Raw genomic sequence first — 20415 nt, forward strand, 5'->3', positions numbered from 1 at the left:
TTAATCGTTACTACTTAACATAATTTTCGTTCTCTGCAGTTACTCACAAATTTCGACTGCATTCTTATCAGATCGCTTAGAGTTGGAGTCTGGTTTTCATCGGATTGCGGTTGTCCTCCACTCGCAGATCTTTTTCAACTTCTCATTCGCCAATTTATGCAAACTTAGGAAATTGAAATTCATGCATACTCATTGACTAGACATCAATTTGACGTAATGGGAATTACTTTACATATTACGACTAAATTTGCTCGGAGTTTGAGTGCAATTACTGAAAATATATATTCTCGATCGGGATCGTACAGATGGAAACTAGTTCTCCGCCTAACGATGTTAGTTCTCATACACGCCAACCAATTTGAATTTCTAAATGAGTTAGGGTGAAATATAAATAAACATAAATTGCATAAATAAGTGCCATTTTCATGCCCCACGTGCCACTGGAAAGTTTTCGATATCAGAGGCAATAAAGAACATGAAATATATGGACTTTTTATCAGTCGGGCGTTTTGGTGAGAGCTTTTGCGAAGTCTTCGCCACGATTTGTGTATTAGCGAAGATTTCAATTGAGATATCATTTATTAGATTTCCATAGAAGGTTAGTATCTTTTATCGGCTCTTTTGTGGGTTCCATTTGCTATTGAATGGCTTGGCAGGTCATTAATGTTATTGGCAGCTTTTCAAGGCGTTAGTGCACTCGTAAACAAAGTGCCTTAAGATGCTTAAGCAGATTAAACAGATTGCGTAACCCGTTGATGTGTTCAATGCATGTGCAATCCCAGATAGCAGTTTGTGATTTTTGACAAGCAGATTGAAATATCCAATTAGATCGAAAGAGCTATTTTCGATGCCGCTGTTTCCACGCCCAGAAAGTTATTTATACTCGTACATAGGCAGATGGCCGCATATAGTCCAGCGCTGAAAACTCATCCCATGAACCTGTTCATCGCGTGCTCGTCGTAAATTCCCATTTAATGTGGACGCTTACAAAATATTGTATATATACCCTGCTAAATTGGCATGGGGAAGAGATGTCTTTGATGTGAAAACACCAGATTACACGATGAAATCATTTGTGAGCAGTGCAGAAAAATCTAGCGCCAAGTGTTTGTTTATTACTTATTGTTAGGTAGCTATATATTATGTTATTTCTTTCGTATAGCCCGCGACAATGAGCTACATACGCGAGACGTGCGAGCATTTTAATATATTTATTTATTACTTCATTTCATTATCTCTGGCAGGGACACGACGGCGGGGTTGGGGGTCACTTAGGCGGCTTTGTGGAGCATTCATGGAGCTCGTTTCAATTAGTTGGAGATGGAGGTGGAGGTGCAGGCGGAGAAACCTTTGACTAATAGCCACGTATGCGTAATGCGCCTTCAGCCGAGCGAGGATGTGACTTATCGACATCTATCGTGTCCTGGCTTCCGTTTCCTGCTTTTGGCAGTCAAGTGCCACTCGACAACTCGCTACTTAACCTTTCAAGGAGTAATCCTGCGCCACCCAAGCACTTCCCCAGCCCACATCCCCCATCCTGCTTCCTCATCCACTCCCATTGATTATTAACACGAGTCCTGGACTCTTTATTGCCGCCTCTCGTGTGCGTGTCTCCTGGCCAAGTAGCCGGGCTGCCTCTGGCAAATGGATATTAGATCTCGGTTGGCCAGGACCCCGAGTCCAAGTCCGGTTAATAGATTTTTTGTGTTTATCTGGTGACAGGAGGGGCACCCACTCATTGATTGCCAATCAACTCCAATCAAATGGGCTTCGCTCTCCGGCTTTAATTCGCAGCTTCGACTGGGATTTCTCGCCGTATTTCTGTTGCCAGGCTGATAACGAGCTTTAGGCCATAAATACGTTTTTCCAGCCTGCGGCCAGGCCATATCAGTGGCCGCATTACGCATACGCCACCGCATCCTAGACCACAGAACTAGCTTGATGAATGTTTTCCCCAGCCCATTGCTCTTGCCGTTTGTTTTTACAGAGAAAAAAGAGACATTTAGAGTATTTTTCCCGCCAACATTTTAATTTTATGGGAAAAAAGGCAATAAAACTGAAATGTTTATGGCAGTTGTCCCTATAAGCATGTGTGGCCCCAAGGTCGGCCCAGACAAATGATTCCATCACAATTGGATGGACTGACGGACATATAATTGTCTTCCCGCCAGCTGCCGTCTGTGGAAGTGTGAAAATTATGCCTATTTTTAAAGAGGAATACATTTTTTAGTTGTCAAAGTCTCTGTTAAGAGTTTGGAAATGTCGCTATATGCTAAAAAATAGTTTGGTGTATCTTTTGAGCTCATAGAGCCTTCTCAGAAATCTCCATGAAAAGGAAAATAAATAATTTGGCTGTTTTCCTTATTGGCTGCCTCAAATTTGGCCGCTGCCACTGGGACTGGTCGCCAGAATTTTATGAACTTTTGCTCCATTTCGAGTTACACTTTTGCCTTGCGTGGCTGGCCAAATGCCAGCAATGGAGATACCGCCCGAAAAAAGCGGGCAACTCTCGTTCCCCAGCAGATTTTCGGATACCAGACTGCGTGAAATGAAGGGGCCACCCGGCCAACCTTGAATGCCGTGAGGCGGCAAAGAGTTCAGCTACCTATTTGGGTTTTTGCGTTGCCAAAGATCGTGGATCAATTTCGGCTTTTTCGGGCAGAAATGTCCGAGGCAAACGAACACACATATTGCATGCGAGATAAGCGGCGGAGAGGCTATAAATAAATGCAAAGCATTATAATGACAGCAATAACGAACAGGCTGATGCCTCGGCACACCCCATTCATCAAGTTCGATGGGACACGCACGGGCGCAGCCTCAGAGCTGGAGATCTCCCGTTCCGATTCCCGTCAGAGGCGCATCCAGAGGCCCATTCCGATCCCAATCCGAAAACCCCCGATGATGCACATTTCATTGAACTTTTTCGCTGTCTGCGCCTTCGTTTTGGGATTGCGACAACATGTTGCACATGGCCGCCTTCCAGCTAAGTGCAATATGAGTAGCACTCGTCGCTTAGAGATTATTTAAATCCCTCGGCGGCAGCTGTTGCACACTACTAAATAAGACTAGAAACTCTCATAAATTAGTTGCAAATAAAAAAATTAATGCTATTTTATACCCTATGAAAAAACAGCCACAGACTTTCGAGTAATATGTATAATATGCAACTTAAAGATATTACCTACTGAAAAACCTCTAGAATTTGTGTAGTCCTCAAAAAATATAATATATAACAAAAATTATTATAACTCATATTTGAAGATCTAGAACGAGTAATATATTACCTACACAAAAATCTCAAGAACTTGCGTAGTGCACTAAAAAAATATATTCAAGTTGATTTATTTAAAAAACTCAAATTTGAAGATTAAGAATTTTTTAAATCTCAAGAACTGCGGTTGTGCACTGATAATAAAATAAAATTACTAAGATGTTTGCATACTATCTAGCAAATATATCAAGGTATTCTATACTTTCAAATATTTTATATTTTTCAAATATTTATTTAATATCCCATATGTATTTTCCCCAGTGTACAATGAAAAGGGAAAGTATTTTGTTGAAAGAGAAGTTGGGGGCAAGTGGCACATTGGCAGCTTCGGCTTCTGTTCTTCGGCCTCCGCGGCATGTGGGCAATTAGTAGGACTGCAACTTAGCCACGTTCTTGAGGAGATCGGGGTCAGAAGCTGAGTGAGAATCAAAATCGAGATCGGTGTGTATTTTTATACTTTTCGTTTTGCCATTTTCTTACTTTTTTGGGTCGGGTTGTGTCTGGCGGTGCCGTTTTTATGTTGCCATTTGCCAACATCATTATCAAGGGAATTAACCCAAATGCCAAGCACAGAGAATTATGCCTTTCTGCGGATCAGAAGGAGTCGTAAATGGGGCGACTGCTAATATTTATACCTCCATAAATACACAAAAAATGCTCATTTCTATTCAAAATTCCTAAACACCTAGATCGTTTTATTTATTTGCCATTGTTGAGGCAATATTAATCGTTTGTCTGGGAATATAATCCATAAAATTTATTTTTCATTGTTTGCCATCGATTGTGTCAGTCATTTTGCGTCTGATGTTTCAACGACCTCAACGTGAGCAGGGAATAATTTTAAATTTGAGAAATTACCTAGAATATTCGCAAGTTCAAAGTTCTGAGTACAAAGAAACGAATGATGGATATTGCACTTGCGAATGACATGTCCAGTGTGTGGGCATTTCGGCTTAACTTTTTCTGTTTAATTCCCCCAATATGATAATTTTGAATGAATGCCCTGATAAGTGTTTGTTGGCACTGAAAACTCATTGTTGGCATCACCTGTCACAGCTCATTTTCCACTCTCTGCGGCGGATGTTTCCATTCAGGCATTCCGATTTCTCGGCCCGAATGTGGGTCTTTATCATCCATTTATTATGATTATGCCTCTGCAACTAAATCCCACTCCTCACCTCCGTCTTCGGCTGTCGGCCGGCCAATATCAAATTACGCCTGGGGCTTTATCGCCCATCCAATCCACACTCACCCGGCTTGGACCAGCGTGCAACAGTTGGTCGCTGGGCTTGAATGTCACTGGGGAAGTGGTCGCTGCTGCGGATTTGGCAACTTCAATTTCGAGGCATTCTCCCGTTTATTTATGCAAAGCTGTCTGTAAAATATTTTCCACCTTAAATGAAGGCACTTAAAATGTTAAACAGCCCAACAATGATGTTGTGTGTTTTACACTTGCATGGGGGTGCGTGTGCGCGTAGCCTTAAAAATAAATAAAGTCAAATTTGGCATGTAAATCCTTTAAATCAAACAAAGGGAATCGCAGGCGGGCGGTTCTGGGTGGGGCAAATAAACCAAGGCCAATAAACGTCGGCGGGCGACATGCCAGCTGACAGCCAACTCTTTGGCCCCTTTTCCATCCCCAGTCCCAGTGCCCTCACCATCACCATCCCCCTCCTCACAGCAAGTACATCGCAAAACAAATTGGAAAACATAAAATCAACAGAGCTAATAGTTCACTTAGGGGCGCAGAGCCGGCGACAAAAAGAACAGAGCCATGGGAAATTTGAATACGGGCAGTGGGGTATTGAATACACTCCTCCAAATATTTTGGAAAAATTATAAAAATCTATTAAATCTCATCTCATATTGTTAGATAAAAAATGCAAATGATATGATTTTCGTTTGTTGCCATAATAATGCATCATATATTTGCATATTTTCTAAATAACTAAAAATAATATATTCAAATATATATCATTATTACTAATAATGAAACAATTTAAACTTGGTGTTGGTTACAATCTTCGAAGAGAAAGACTTCTTATCAATATTATTGGGAGTAATCTTGCAATAAAAATAATTACAGAGGCTTAGAATTGGGAGATTAGGGTTTAACATTCCCTGAAAATATATTTTTTTATTTCCCGAATACATTTTTTCTAAGGGTATCCCCCTTCGCCTGTCTTTGCGGCAGTTGCCGCCTCTTTTCAGCCGTTTTTGCTGTCAGAGAAAGATGGTTCTTAGCAAAGAGCCCTGCCTCATATGACATAGTGGCACAGTTTCCCTCCTTCGCTGGCCGTTCTCCGTGGCCAGAGAGCCCTTTCATATGCCCCCAGTCATATTGAGCCGATTTACTATTCAATATAACATTTTATTCGAGTTTTCTCCACTTCCACCGTTCTCGGGGGTTTCCCTTGGTGGATCTACCGCCTTCAAGTGTGCAACGCTCTGACGACTTTTGAATCTGATGTGCGCAGCTTTTTACGGCACTCACCAATTCAGAATTGTTGCGTTTGCCGGGGGGCCGAAATTGATTTAAAACAAAAAACGCAGCTGTTGCTGCTAGTTTGAATAAAATTTTATCGCCTATTGGTTTTAGGAATTGCATATGGTACTACGGGCCAAATGGCATGATATGAATGGGTATAACCGGCGGATGCAAGGCGGAAAATCATAATGACTCGTAAATTCATAAGTGAAATACATGGGGCGACTCTGATTTGGGCCATGCAGCGAGTTTTATTTGTATGACCCTTCTTTCGACACTTTCGTGGGCATTTACATGACGCGCCGCGTCCACGCCCAAGTTTGCCGGCTAGGCCCCCATAATCGGTCGTACGTGCGTCCCATTCTAAACAAACAGCCGGGGCATTATTATAGGCCCCTCCGGGAGCCAGACAATTGCACGCACATACCTACAGATGAGGCCGGGGCAATAGAGCTCGCGAGAGGAGCCGAAATACGATACCATTTCAAAGTTTTGTATTCAAACAATCTTAAAGGGTTTGAAATTCATTTAAATGCACTTATAGCCACACAGCTTCCAAGAGAAAAATGGGAATTCATAATTATATTTTACAATTATTATAGTAATAATTCATCAATCAGTCAGCGAGTCGTAACTTAGGACAGTGTCATAGGGCCATTGGATTACACGTTCTGATTAATTTAGATTGTTATTTCATCTGGTCAGATTTGGAAACGAGAGCAGGAGTAATTAAATATATTTTATGGGCTCATTATGAGGTCTTCAAACCGTACAGGACGTAAAATTAAAAGTGTAAAATTAAATAACACTAAATAAATAGTACAGAAATATTTAAATTCTTATGTTTCATTTTCATATTACCATAACCAGTTGTATAACTCAATTCCTTGCTTATCAACTTTATATTGTTTTTATTGTATAAAAAACACTGTGCTCTGTTAATGCAACCCCTGCTGTGTCCGTGTGCCGGGGATCTCCCCGGATAGTAGCAATCTGTGCTGGGAGGTGGAACCAGGCCAGAAGGGGTCTCGGGTCGCCTCTGACATTGGCCACGCGGTCCATGTTGCACGTGCTGGCGGCCCTGCGTCTGTGAACTGCATAACCGCTGCCTCATTATGTCGGGGAGCCAATGGCGAGAATGCCAGGCAGAAACAGGAAAGACACGCAGCCAGAATCGCCAGGAATTCATATGATAATGCTTCAAAATCAAATTCCTCTCGGGGGATTGTTCAATTTGTAGGGCTGTTTGTTCTCGGCGCCTAATGATGTCATTAAGTGGCTGGAGCAGATTGCTGTACAATACGTTCGAGTCGGAAGTCTGTCGGCCAAAAGTGATGTAAGTGCTCATATGTGGACAGCACTGGATGCTTGGCTTTTGCTGGTTAAACAAGAGACATTCAAATGCTTGGGACTACTGGAAATCCATTCCGTTCGCATCGAAAGCTGGAGTGATTCTTTTCTCATGCGTGTCGGATGTTTGTGTTTCTATTTTTAAAGAAATTGCCAGGCAAAACAAAACGATCTTGCATACCCACTATAAAAAACTCACATATTTCTTGGCTTGTATTACATTTAAAAATGTAAAATAATTGTTTATTCCACTTAGTGTTGAAAAATGTTATCAGTTTATACCAACTAATTAAACACAATTAATTTTATAGCAATAACCTGCTACTTAATGTTTATTTCCCTATACTTTTTTGCTAATTTGTACTTCATTGTATTTTATGATTTAAAGCTGATGTATACTATCCAACAAAGTATGTTTTAAGGACAGCGGTGGCAAGTTCAAAGTTTTTGTATATTCCCTAAAAAGCTATTTGCAACCAATCGATTGCCGAAATATTTTGAGTGAGCTGTCATCCTCCTAATTGAGACAAGAATACACTTTAACTTAATGCTCACAATTGAAAGTAATTTGCATTTCCAGGGAAGCCAGGCGGCGTGAAAGTGATGACTCCAAGTGCTTCTTCTGTTCCGATTATAATTGTAAGGCTGCCAAGTCGCGTTTGATAAATATTAATTGCCCAGAGACAGTTCGGGGTCGGCGACATAGTTTCCGAATGTAAATTGTATCTGTACATTGGATCTGCATTTGCTGGGTAACTGGCGCCCATTAATTGTGTTATATTATTCTGTGGTGGCGTTGTGCACACATTGTAAATAACCCAAGGGGTCGAAAGTTTCTTGGGACTTTGAGTAGAATGGGTTTATCAGCTGCCCTTGGCCACGCACAATTACGCAACATGTGGAAGCTGGGATCAAAAATGATTTATGGGCCGTGCGATTAGGACTTGACAAAATGTGTATTTATGGGATAATGATTCACATTGATCTCTGACATACCAGCTGACACAGTGCCCCATAAACAAAGTAATTTTAATCTTCGGCTCTTTTGAGTTCTAGGTGTGTCCCCAACTTTGTAAGCCAACAGATACACAGGAAATTATTTCAGAGATATATGTTTTATTAAAGAAATGGATTCTGATGTGCGAAGATATGGATACAAAAATAGTTTGGAAATATCTTTCGTATCTCTTTGTAATTATAAATAATATTTTAATTTTAAATAGATGGTAAAGGGAAAATATATAAACATTAGTGAAAATGAAATACAACAAGGAAGTGTACTTTATACAGATAGTCAGTATTTTCTCTTTACGAATGACTAATCCAGCTAGCTTATTTTTCCAGTGAACACATTGTTTTTGTCGACATTTAAAAGTTTGTCTGACCCCTAAAGATCATTGAAGAACGATTTTTGCCAAGCTTAAACATTCTAACGTTATGAAAACTTCAGCTAACTATTCTTTTTTTGTGTGCTGCGATCTGCCCTTCCTAATTACCATTAGATGTTGTAATCTTGCCTGGCGATCTGCCTGCCTCGATCCCACTGAATGAATCATAGTGTTTCCGTCTGCCTGCGATTTTCGTTGTTCGATGAATGAAGACCGACCGCAAAGTTGTTTGGCTTCCAGATGAACTATCTTTTGGGTGTGTGCGGTGCCATGGAAATCGGAATGGGAATGAAAGTCGGAGTGGGAATGAGGGGACAGGGCTTTGCGGTTTGCAGGGGGGTAATTACAAAATACTGCCAGCCAAGTGGGCCGAAACCGAGGGATGCCCGTGTGCATATAATTTCAGTATTGAGTCAAGTGTGCGACTCGTGTTGCCAATTCGGGTGCCCATAATTGCGGGTGGCGCATGAAGTGTCTGCGGTTGGTTTATTTCCACGCACAAGTGTCCGCTGGAGGGGAATTGCTGGTGGGTGCAATCCGAGCTGGCCGTATTTGGGCATGGATTGCCGACTGAAGCGGAAGTCCTTATTAATCTCATAGTTTCACAGATTCAAAGGGATATTAACTTATGTTTACTTTGCTACTTTTTTGCAGCATTCCTGCTCGGATCAAGATGCGTGGGCTATTTGTGGTATTGAGCCTGATTTGTGCGCTTTTGGTTCCAGTCCGTGGATCCTTTGAATTGATGGGACAGTCCATCAAGGGTAAGTTTTTTTTGCTACTATTGGATCAAAATTTATAAAGTGGATTTTATTTAATGTTATTGCATTTAAAGTGGCTACTTATAATTGAAAAAAGAACATTTTGGATCTTAATAACACATTTATCATACAACAATAGTTGTATTAGTATTAATATTAAACATTTTAATACAAAAAAGATTAGCAGATCAATACACTTGTTTTTTCTTTTTTTTGTGTATTCATTATATCAAAAGAAAGATGAATTTAACAATACTTTCAAACAATAAAATGTTAAAATTAAATAGGAAATACAAAGTTATGGAAAATAAATTTAAATAATATACATTTTTTAAGAACTTCATGGCATACTTAAGGGCTGACATAGTTAGCTTAGTGCGTGCTGAAACTGAAGCATACTTTTGGGGAACCCCTTTGATTCCCAATGCCTCTCAAACTGCAATACAGAGCGATTCCTTCCGCGCGAGAATCAGTGAGATTGAAGCACCTTTTGACCCCTTGCAGATGCGATGGCCGAGTACACGCTGACGGACATCATGAATAACAACCAATTTGCGGGCATCGAGTACGGCGAGGCGGAGGACGGCTTCCCCTGCTACCGGTTCCTGCAGACGGCGGACGTGAAGTCGCCGTACCGCATGCTGCTGCCCGAGAAGCTGTACGAGTTCGCCATCCTCATCACTTTCCGGCAGAGCTCGCTGAAGGGCGGCTACCTGTTCAGCGTGGTGAACCCCCTGGACACCGTCGTCCAGCTGGGCGTCCACCTGTCGCCCGTCGTGAAGAACAGCTACAACGTGTCGCTGGTCTACACGCAGGCGGACCAGAGCATCGGCCGCAAGTTGGCCAGCTTCGGCGTGGCTCATGTGCCGGACAAGTGGAACTCGATTGCCCTCCAGGTGCTCACCGACCGGGTCGCCTTCTACTACGACTGCGAGCTGCGCAACACCACCCTGGTCACCCGGGAGCCCCTCGAGCTGGTCTTCGACTCGGCCTCCACCCTGTACATCGGCCAGGCGGGCCCCATTATTGGCGGAAAGTTCGACGTAAGTCCGGGCGGCGCCCAGTTTTATTGCCTTTGATCTGGTATCCATTGCAGGGGAATAATTTTCGAAACGCTAGCGCTTGCCCAATATTCAATTGAAGTGGCATTTTATTACCAAGGGGTGGGGGTTTTAAAAACTTACCTAAGTGGTTTTCAATTTGCGGTCGGAAAAGCACTGATTCACTCTGGGAAATTCATATTTCGGAGACCGCAACATTACTAAATACAAGAATTTCTCAATTTGTTGATTGATTACGTAAATTTAGGTGTCTTAAATCTATAACTATTATAGATCGGTTTCAGATATAATCTTAAAATACTGAAATTTTTGAAGAAATTTTCCTTTTGCCTTTAATGGATGATAATATTCTCTGTTATGTGCATATTGTGTGTATATAACATTTGATATCATAATTTTTAAACAAATTTTTGGATCATTTGTGATAGTTGTTATTAAATTATTAATTATTAAATTTATCTTATAGAAAGTCTGCCTACGTTTCAAATCTCTGGGCTTTGAACATAACAACTAAAATTCAAAGTTCTTTTGATTATAACTTTTAGGTATTCTGCGATTGAATTTCCTAATGCCATTAATACCATAATCGTTATGAAGATTTTGAGTTCTAAAATACATCTTTGTGAAGTCTGTAGGAAAATGTTGACTTATATGGATGCTAAACTGCAGCTTTTTGAGTTTTTTTTGGTTCCCAAGTTGCTTTGACCCTTTGAGGGTGGTACCTTTTAGTAAAGTCTCTAAACTATGTTGATGTACAATTTTTCCCGTGTATTTTGATTCAGCAAGCGCTGAAAGCTTTTCACCACTTCACTCCTGAGCCACCCTTGAGTGGCGCCACTCGGCCATCTGGCGGAGGAAGTTGGCAGCCACTCAGGGCACTCGGAACAACCCTCTCTCCTTCTGACTCAAAGAAACCCACTCAAGAGCTGAGTTCCTAACTCCAGAGAACACTGCCGTCGAGCGCAAGCCAAGTGGGCCCGAGTCGCACTCACTGGGCACATTGCGTATACCCCCCGTGGGCCGGCGAAGCACTCGGCTCTCCCGCCTCGAATGCAATTCAGCGCTCGTGGGGATTGGGATTCAGCTAACGAGCGGATGGCACGAGTTCGCCTGTGTTGTCTGTGGCCCGAACAGATTGCTGTGATTTGATGGGCCTCCTTGGGCTGCGAGTGCGTTTACCTTTCAGTTGCGTTCGCGTTTCCCAGCAGTTCAGATGGCCACGCGGCCGGGCCTAAGATGAGCTTCTCCTTCCAGCCGTGCGGTACTCGGTACTCGTCTGCGTCCTCGTCCACGTCCTCGTCGTCCTCGTCTTCGTCCGCGTCTGCATCTTCGTCCTGCCCTTCGGACGTCGTGTGTGCGCTGGCAGCTGGTACTACTACTACTACGACGGCGACTCCTGCTCCTGGTGTAGCTGCCATAGCCCCGAAAACAACTGGGCTGGCTTAGCCGCAAACAAAAAATAGAAAGTGATTTATTTGGCCAAATGAAATATGCTCGCCTAAGTGAACCGACCGGCACGGAATCGAGTCAATTAAAATTCAATTATGCGACCAAAGATGAAGGAGAGGCCGCGCAAGCGTTTGAAAGTCCGACCGCTGAACAACTCCTGACTGAAACGGAAGTTTAAACTGCCATAAAGTGTGTTCCCCCCAGCATAATCCCGCAGCAATCGATCATATCTCAAGAGTGAAGAGCCACATATCGTGCTGAAACAGAAGCGGGAAGTCCCCGGGCCGGACCTATCGACTGCCGGGATATTCGTTAGATATCAAAACTGCAATTACTTTACCCTTGTTATCTTTGTTGCAATTGTTGAAACGCTCTCGTCGCCCTCGCCATCGTCGTCGTCGTCGTCGTCGCCGGTTGTAAAAGTTGAAGGAAAGCGTGGAAAAGTGGAAAAGCGAACACCCCCACCAGAGAATAAACCCAAACTCCACTCGGCCAGCCTGTTCGAATGGAAATCAATCAATTGCACAATTGGCAGAGTGCATGTGGTGTGAAAAAGTGAATTAATTGCACAGCACGACTTCAAAGCCAAGAAACATAGCGAACAGCAGTTAAACAATATAAAAACGAAATAAATTGCAATAAAAAACCGACATAACACGGCTGTCATTTGTAATTACAAATGGTTCTGGGAAATCAGCATACATAATTCACAATTACAATAAATTTTAAAGCGAAACTCATACCTATAAATAAAGCAAAGTATTTGCAATTAAATTATCTGTGATTTTTGTCAACATATTAAATATTTTGCACGCTGTCGTGGTCAAACCAAAATCCCCCGTTAAACGTATCCCGTAGTTTAAGGTGAAACAGTGAATAGTTGGCCGCAGTGCGTTCGGCTTAAAGGTAAATATGGCCAGATGGCCAGTTGGCCAGTTGTCCAGTTGGCCAGAAGTAAGGGCTCGCACACAAATGGTTTGGAATGTCGCCCCTCAAATTGATCATGGTTCGCGCATAAATTATGAAGGGCTAGGGTTTTGGGGCCTAAAAACCGGGATATCGGGATATGGATTGTCTGTTGGCATGCCCAAATCAATGGCAAGCTCATTAAAGCGCCAGCGAAAACAGTTTTTGCCCCAACGCGTCGCTAACCAGCTGCCTAGGCAGCCCAACTCCCATATCCCTTTCCCGGTTTTCCCACATTTCCCGCTTTTCCCACCCAATTTCCACTCTCCCCCTGCATATGCATATTAAAGCAGCACTGGGCGTATGCGTAATATGTACATGTATACATTTATAATATTTGTGGGTCTTTGCCCCGTGCGTTTTCCACCATTTCTTCGCATATGGCCGAAAGGCAAGGGAAAATACGTTTTATTTATTAAATAAAACGCTGGCAGCCGAGGCCTGGATTTTAATGGGCATCGGGTGGATCAAACAAAAGGCTCCCCCGCATAAAGGAGAGCGAAAGTCAACCCTTCACAAAGGCGGGCTCTAGACCAAAGTAGACCCACTGCAGAGCATCTCTGGCTGAAACTTTAAAGTCCTTGGCCACTTCGCCTGCATTTAATGGCACAAGAGGCCCGGGCACAATTTCAATTACAAAACAAACTTTGCTCGCCAGCTCCTAAGGCCTGAGAGATCATAAATATTCATGTGCCCTGGCTGTCTGTATGTTTTTGCTGCTAATATGCATTTAAATATCACAACGTTGACTTGATGCACCACCAGCCTCCCTCAGCCTCTCTCAGCCCCACTTGCAGTAATATGTAATTTTGATTTGTAAATTTAACAATTTATCATCATAATGCAATATTAGAAGCCATTATGCCGACACAATTTGAAAATTCAATTTGAAATGTTTATTCACATGTGTGGTTATATGCACACTCCCCCACTGCCACTCGATTGTTTGGGAAATTAGTTTTCCACCAAACACTCAGGTCCTGGCCATTCCGCACTCATACGAAATCGAATGCTGTTTTGCTAGCTGGCCAATATGCTAAACGTCGAAAAACAGACAATGCACTTTGGCTTAAAAAATAATTGCTTGTTTGTTTTCCTCTGGGATTATTTTTATTGCTTAATAAAATAACTTTTCAAGGATTCCATTTTTAAAAATTCAGCCATTTCACATTGGGTAATGTTGAAGTTTGTTCATTTCTTTCGAATATTAACGTAAAATAGGTTTTATTCCTAGTCGATATTGTTAGAGCTCTTCCTTTGAATTGGAATGCATCTTTCAAGAGATGATACAAAATACGAAAAGTAATAAAAATAGTTTAAAGAAGTATTGACTTTATCTTTACAGATTTTTATACTTAACAAACATTTTTAGAAATATTAATTGTTTGTCCCAGTTATTAAAGTCCTGGGGCTTCTGAAGAATGTAATGTAAAAGTACTCTACTTTTTATTCCAATAATAGCTATGATTTACCTTGACAAAGCGACATATTTCACTTGGAAATTTGTAATAAACTATTGATGGCCAGGGCAGTTGCTTTGATTCCTCGGCCGGTGCCTAACGACGGATCTGCCTTTCAGTACTCATTTACCGAATTTATTTGGGCTTGAAGAGCGGCCCGAGTATTTTTACCCCAAGGCCAGAACACATGTCCATACCTTTTGTGCTTTTGCCCATAAATGGGTTTTTTATTACGTCTATGGCTGCAGGTCGTTAAAGTCGTACATTTTCGGAGCGCATTTTATGAATCTGCTGGGGCTGTTGATTTCTGGCTACCCCTACAAAGAGGCAAACCGAACGGAAATGTCTTCGATGACAAGAAGGGGTACGGAGCAACTATGATTATTTTGTAATTTTATAGCTGCCCCAAGGCGGAGGGCAATGGATTTCCGGCCCAACCAATGGGGCGTCACCAATAAACATAAATTATGCAAATTTTTGACTTTAATTATACGAGCTGCTAGAACAACCCCCACGACCCCATGTGCCAGCCCGATTCCGTGGGTTGTTATTAATTAAGCAGGAGGAAAGTCGAAGTCTTCATGAGCGCGTTTTAATCATTGGGAGCACGCGTGCCCCTTCCAGAACTGGGGAGCTGGGGAACCCTTATATGATGGGGATATCTTGGGCTCTGTACAGCTGGCAGGAGGAGCTGTCAGGCCGGTTCTGCTTATCGATCAAACGCTCACAAAAGTCACAGAGGCCTGAGGTTAGACATTAGACATTTCCAGCACTGACGGTTTGTTTTGTGCCGCCCGTCGCATTAAGGATACATGTGTGGCACATCCCCACTCCCTCACTCCCCCACTTTCCATTCCCTTTCCCTGCTTTCACATTCCCGACCTTGTCACAGATAAACTGCAGACAAAGACAGGCCGCACAGCAGAAAGGGAAATTTGTGCGGAAGCGGTGCTTATTAAAAATTACATGTCAAAGGAAACCCAAAAACCCCTATGAGATGACTCGGCACAAAGCTTTTAGATTTCGGCGTTGAGGAGGAAGAACCCTTTTTAAATATGTCGCCCCATTATCTTCATTAGGCGCTAATGTCCCCAAAAAAGGGTTGTGCTCAACTATTGCCCTTTGCAACTTTCTTTTTTACGCCCTTCAGCTGGTGGCTAGGGCTACCATGACAACTTCAAAAGTCGTTACTCATTTTTGTGTGCACTTAATTTGGTAAAAGATATGAAATTTCCTGCTTATCGCCCATGTACATTTTTTTTTCTGTTCTTGAGACAGCAGCTTGCCCCTTTTTTTGTTAAAAGTAAGTTAAAGCACCGAGGAGAGGGTAATTTCATTAGAAAACTTGAACCACGTCAAACTTTAAGCTTAAACCCGGCTCGTGGGCCTGCAGTCGTAGAATTTTAATGCCTCCTGAAGAGTATACCAGATTCGGAGGGGGTACGAGGTGGATCCGATCCTATCCTGGCCTGTAACCAGAGGTGTGGGCCAGTCGCTTGACTTGGCATAAAAAAGTTTCCTTTGGGCTTCCACATTTTTGGGCGCGCACAAAAGTTTTGTGTAACGCCGACTCGTTGACTCAATAACTGGTTGGCTTTGCCCCGAAAAAGTGGGCAGTGGGGGGCGGAGATGGGCGTGTCAGACGCTGGGCGGCGGATGGGGGCGTGGCCGGGTGTTAAAGACTTAAGGTGAGCCCACGGACGCTTCTGCTGGTGGCTCTAGACTGACACGATTATCGTAATTATGCGCTGGCTGTAGCATACTTTTGTGAGCCAACTCTTAGCCCGTAATAAGTTGCTGTGGTGTGCGTGTATCTGTGTATCTTCGCCGGGTGTATGTGTGGGCTGGCCCAACTTTTGCCGCAATTATGTAGGTTGGCAAAGTTACTGCTCGCTTTTTATTTTATTTTCACTTTACTTTCGGTTTTTCGGGGTGCACTGGCTCAAGGACACCCTCATAACCAGCTGCAAAACATTCGGCTTATGCCCCTATGCGGTTGCCAAAAAAGCCGAAAAAGTGGAAAAGGAGAACTCTCAGCAAGACATCTTGCGAACATGTGACCAATTTTCAAAGCTGCCTTCATTCCTTGCCTTTGACGTGGCTATAATTCAATATTTTTCAAATAAACTTGTTGGCAGCTTAACTTTTGCAAAGTTTACTTCAAGTGCTACCTCTGTTTCTGGGATGTTAAGGCTTACAACCTGAGGATAAATTGGGTGTCTCAAGAAAAGTCCCAAAATTAAAATTGGGGACAAAAAATAAAATTTTCAAATCAAATTTGCCCTATATTATGTATTTTCCTCTGTCTATAATTTACTGTGAAAATCATAATTTATCATATTTTAGAGGGTATCTTGAAGACCTTTCCTCGCCCTCAGAAATATTTTCCAGCCGCCACCCTTGGCGCCGCAAATCAGTGAGAAAATGCTGACAAGCGACGGGTGGAAGGAAAAAATACGGGAAGCAGAATTAAATAAAACGTATTACATTTGTAGCGTTTACAGGAAGTGGGCGTGAGGCTTGGGGGTTGTGGGGTCAGAGGTCGGGGGTCCTTGGTGAAGTGCCTTTTGAGGGGCGTGTGGCTGTGAGCTCCCTGCCATGCATGTGCGAGTGCTTGTGGCATGTGTACAAAAACGCTTTGTGGCCGGGAAAGCACCTTCCCTCCCTCCCCGAACCGAGGAAAACATCTCGGAGGACTGGGGGAGTTCGCAAGGTTAAGACTTGGCCGCAAAAGCCATTAGGCATCCGCATCAGAGCCAGCAATATCCCTAAGCCAAAGTCCAAGCGGGTCAAATACACTGACCAACATCTCAATAGCCAGAGATGGCAGTGTCCAGCAGTACCTAAATTTATACAGCAATGGTACTTACGCCACTTAAGCTCAATATCACATAACTATTTTAAAGGGTGCACTCTTTTAAGGCAAGTAGGTCCATAGCCAAAACGGTTGGCTTTGAAAATGTGAAATCAAAAACCGAAATTCGGTAATGGCTCACAGGAGAAAATAGGTTACAAGCTCGTTCAAAAACTTGGTTTCAAAAAAGTAATAATACCATGAGAGCTGCCCATCACTGTCGTCGAACAACGAAATCGAGCAGAAATCGAACCAGTGGCGGAAACCAAACCATTTGTGTGGGCGGCGGTGCCAAGCTATATACCCTCCCACAGCTAATTAATATTCCAATTTATGCATTTTCTTTCAGGCAATTCTATTCGTCGCCGGTTGTTCCGTTCCGTTGTTCATTTCGTTGGCATTGTTGATTTCGTCGTAGTGCTTTAAGTGTTGTTTTCGAATCGGTGTCGCATCGGGACGTGTAAATATCGCACAAAATGGCAATGGTTATATCGACGCGTGCCAAGCTCGTGATTACCGCGCTGATTCTCTTCTTCCTGCTCGGCATCGTCCTCGTGACGGGCTCCACCAAGGGATGGTTCAATCCTAACCGCTACAACGGCGAGCGGGTGGCAGCTAGGATTCAGGTAACTAACAAACTAGCAAGCTAACTAACCGAAACCAGTAACCCCTAAACCATAACCCTGGACCGCAACAAGTTTTCGGGTTGCGTTTAGAGCGAACGGCATTCAGTCTAATTAAAAAGAACTAGCCAATTAATTATAATCATAATCAACACGTGTCTGGCGCACAGTTGCCTTTTTCCCTTTTTTGTTTTATTTTGCGACCACTTTACGAGGCTCGCCAAGCATCTGAACATTAGGAACTGTGTAATGTGTAATGCTAAATGCTAAATGGTAAATGGTAAATGCTTGACATGCTGCCCCTTTAAATGCAAACAAATGTCACCGCTGTGAGCTCCTGGGCCGGGATTGCTCCAGTGCTGACCAGGAAGAGGGTCTGCGGAGGGGCTGGAGAAAGGGGCAGGGGGTTTTGGCCGTACAGCGCGGCTTATACGCTGCCAACACGCACACGCAAACACACCGAGAACTAACAGCCAGCACCCACAACAAGTTAGGAAACTTTTAAACACACACGGGCAAACATCGTCGCAGTCACAGCGAGCGGAGAGCAAATAAAGCAGGCCAGGATGTACACGGGAAGTAAAGGATGATATTCCTTTCACAGATTTTTATTTTTCTATCTATGATATACCTATTTTATTTACAATTATCTAGGATTTAAAAAGCTTTCCGGATTTATTTGAAAATGCCTTGGAAAGATAGGTAGAAAGACAAGCTGTAGAATCTAGTGAAATGTATCTTTTTAGTATCGAATATTTTTTTAATCTTATGAAGAAGGTTTTACTAGAATTACTTATTTTCAATGTCAAAGATAGTATTTTCATAAGTATTATATTTATTATTTAGCCGGTATTAAAAGGCCTTTAAAATAAGCATACAATTAAAACATACCCAACTGTGAAAATGATTTGTAAGACTTGGTTTTTAATGGTATGAAGCATTCCTCTTACTTTAATCTACAAGTTCAGCACGTTTGCATAAACCAGAGATTGCACTGCACAAAAAAGCCACTCTGAATTCGAACTGAAAAATGAAAACTTTTAATTGCCGCCCGCCATTGTTCTCTGTGCACGTATACATGCAGTACACGAAAACAAATAAAGTTTATTGTGACAAATGTTTCATGACAACAGCACATTTCGCTCGGCCCCCGCGACCACTTTCTCCCCCTTTCTCCGCCAGGTGAAAGCTACACACTATTGTTGTTGCGGGGCGCACAAATAAAAAGCCATTGCAATTATTAGAGCACATTATAAGCATTTTGTTGCCGACGCTCGGTCACAAGATAAATTGATAAACCTGACACGGGTCCGCTCACCTGTCCCGTGTTTCTTGTGACCTGAATAACGAGCTGGGGTTTAAGTTCTCCCGGTCTTGCTATCGTCCTCATGGCGTATACGCAACGGGTTTGATTTTCTCCTCTGCCTTGTGGAAACCATTTCGTGAATGGTTCGGTTGCGGTTTAAAATGCTGAATGACAGTCCATCAAAGTGTTTTTTCCGCTGTCCTTTAATGGACTTTGCTTGTTTTCTTAAATTGTTATGTCTAAAAGAATGACTAGAATTTGATATACCATTGTTCAACCTCTGCGGCGGGTTATTCTGGGCATTTCATAAAATTAAATTGATGAAACAGGCCTAGCTGGCTTACCACAAAATAGTTTCACACAATGTGATAAACTAATGACAACCAAAGAGGAAATAATTTAATGGTGTTTGGAAAATAGCATTGCGTTGTCAGTTAATAGAGTATGTGAAAACACACTTAAATTTAATTAAGTTTACTCCGTTTGATGTATTTGGCAATTTCTTGGAGTTGCAAAGTAGGCAGCTTATTGGTTGGCCGGTTGATTAATTCTGGCTAAAAGGTTGATGAAGATATTCCCGAAATGAAGTGAAATCAGAGCTTATTATATGTATATTACCATTTTTACTAATATAGAACCTATTTAGTGCTGTGGAAATTAAATAAATGAAGTGCTTATTCTGCAACAATGTTGTGCCACTTATTCATAATTAAAACAAATGATGAAGCTTTAAAAATGGAAGAAAGGGGGAAGGTGTTCCATTCCCGTGCTAAAAAACCCCTTCTTCAGGAGAAGAAAGGAAGGGGTTCTTTTAGCCAGGGAATTGAACCCCTTCTTCCCTCCCAAAGGTTCCCCACCATTGTTTCCACCTCGAAAGGTCCTCCCCAAAGGAGGAGCCAATACAGGCCCACAATACGAGGCAAACTCCGACTAATACCTGCATAATTGTTGTGCTAATTTTGTCAGCACGCCCAGTTAATGTTTCTATTGACACCAGCAGGTTGTCGAGGGGCGGGGCAGGGGTCCTTGATGGGTGGGCGGGGCTGGCCGATGTCCTTTCCCATAGTTGCACTGCTTCGACATTATTTACGCTTACTTATGGGTTTGGCTCGCTCTCACCTGCCTTTCTGCCCCACCGGTAAGCCCCCTTTTCGACTCTGAAAACAGTGATTAAACTAATTTTATGCAGCGGCGAGGCAGGGCGAGGGCGAAAACAAGGATACAGGAGCAGGATTCGCGGAAAGCGAGCAAATGACGAGGGGCGAGGCAATAAAAAACCATTTAAAACATTCAAAGTGTCGCATGAGAACGGGCGAAGTGAATGTCGACAAGCGTTAACGGGTTGCCTTCGATACAAAAACATAGTGGCTGCCCCCATTTTTCCATTTAATTCTAGCTATCTACATGAAAAAGGTGGTTCGAAGTGATGCGAAGG

General features: G+C 42.6%; 1 protein-coding gene across 14 annotated transcripts in view; it reads left to right on the forward strand.

Annotated features, from left to right (window-relative positions):
• Positions 1 to 20415, forward strand: part of LOC108028361 (collagen alpha-1(XV) chain) — a 58889-nt gene that overhangs the window by 5365 nt on the left and 33109 nt on the right. For 10 of the 14 annotated variants that reach the window (XM_050885821.1, XM_050885822.1, XM_017100137.3 and 7 more), the window contains exons 3-4: positions 9155 to 9264; positions 9766 to 10304. In XM_050885821.1, the coding sequence (XP_050741778.1) occupies positions 9174 to 9264; positions 9766 to 10304 (630 nt within the window). In that variant the 5' untranslated portion in view covers positions 9155 to 9173. Of the gene's footprint in view, positions 1 to 9154; positions 9265 to 9765; positions 10305 to 11519; positions 12678 to 17400; positions 17678 to 20415 lie in introns of those variants that run through there. The other 4 variants (XM_050885826.1, XM_017100148.3, XM_017100150.3 and 1 more) reach the window with 1 other exon arrangement.

Source organism: Drosophila biarmipes, chromosome 3L (genome assembly GCF_025231255.1).
Source record: "Drosophila biarmipes strain raj3 chromosome 3L, RU_DBia_V1.1, whole genome shotgun sequence".
NCBI classification, from domain to species: Eukaryota; Metazoa; Arthropoda; class Insecta; order Diptera; family Drosophilidae; genus Drosophila; species Drosophila biarmipes.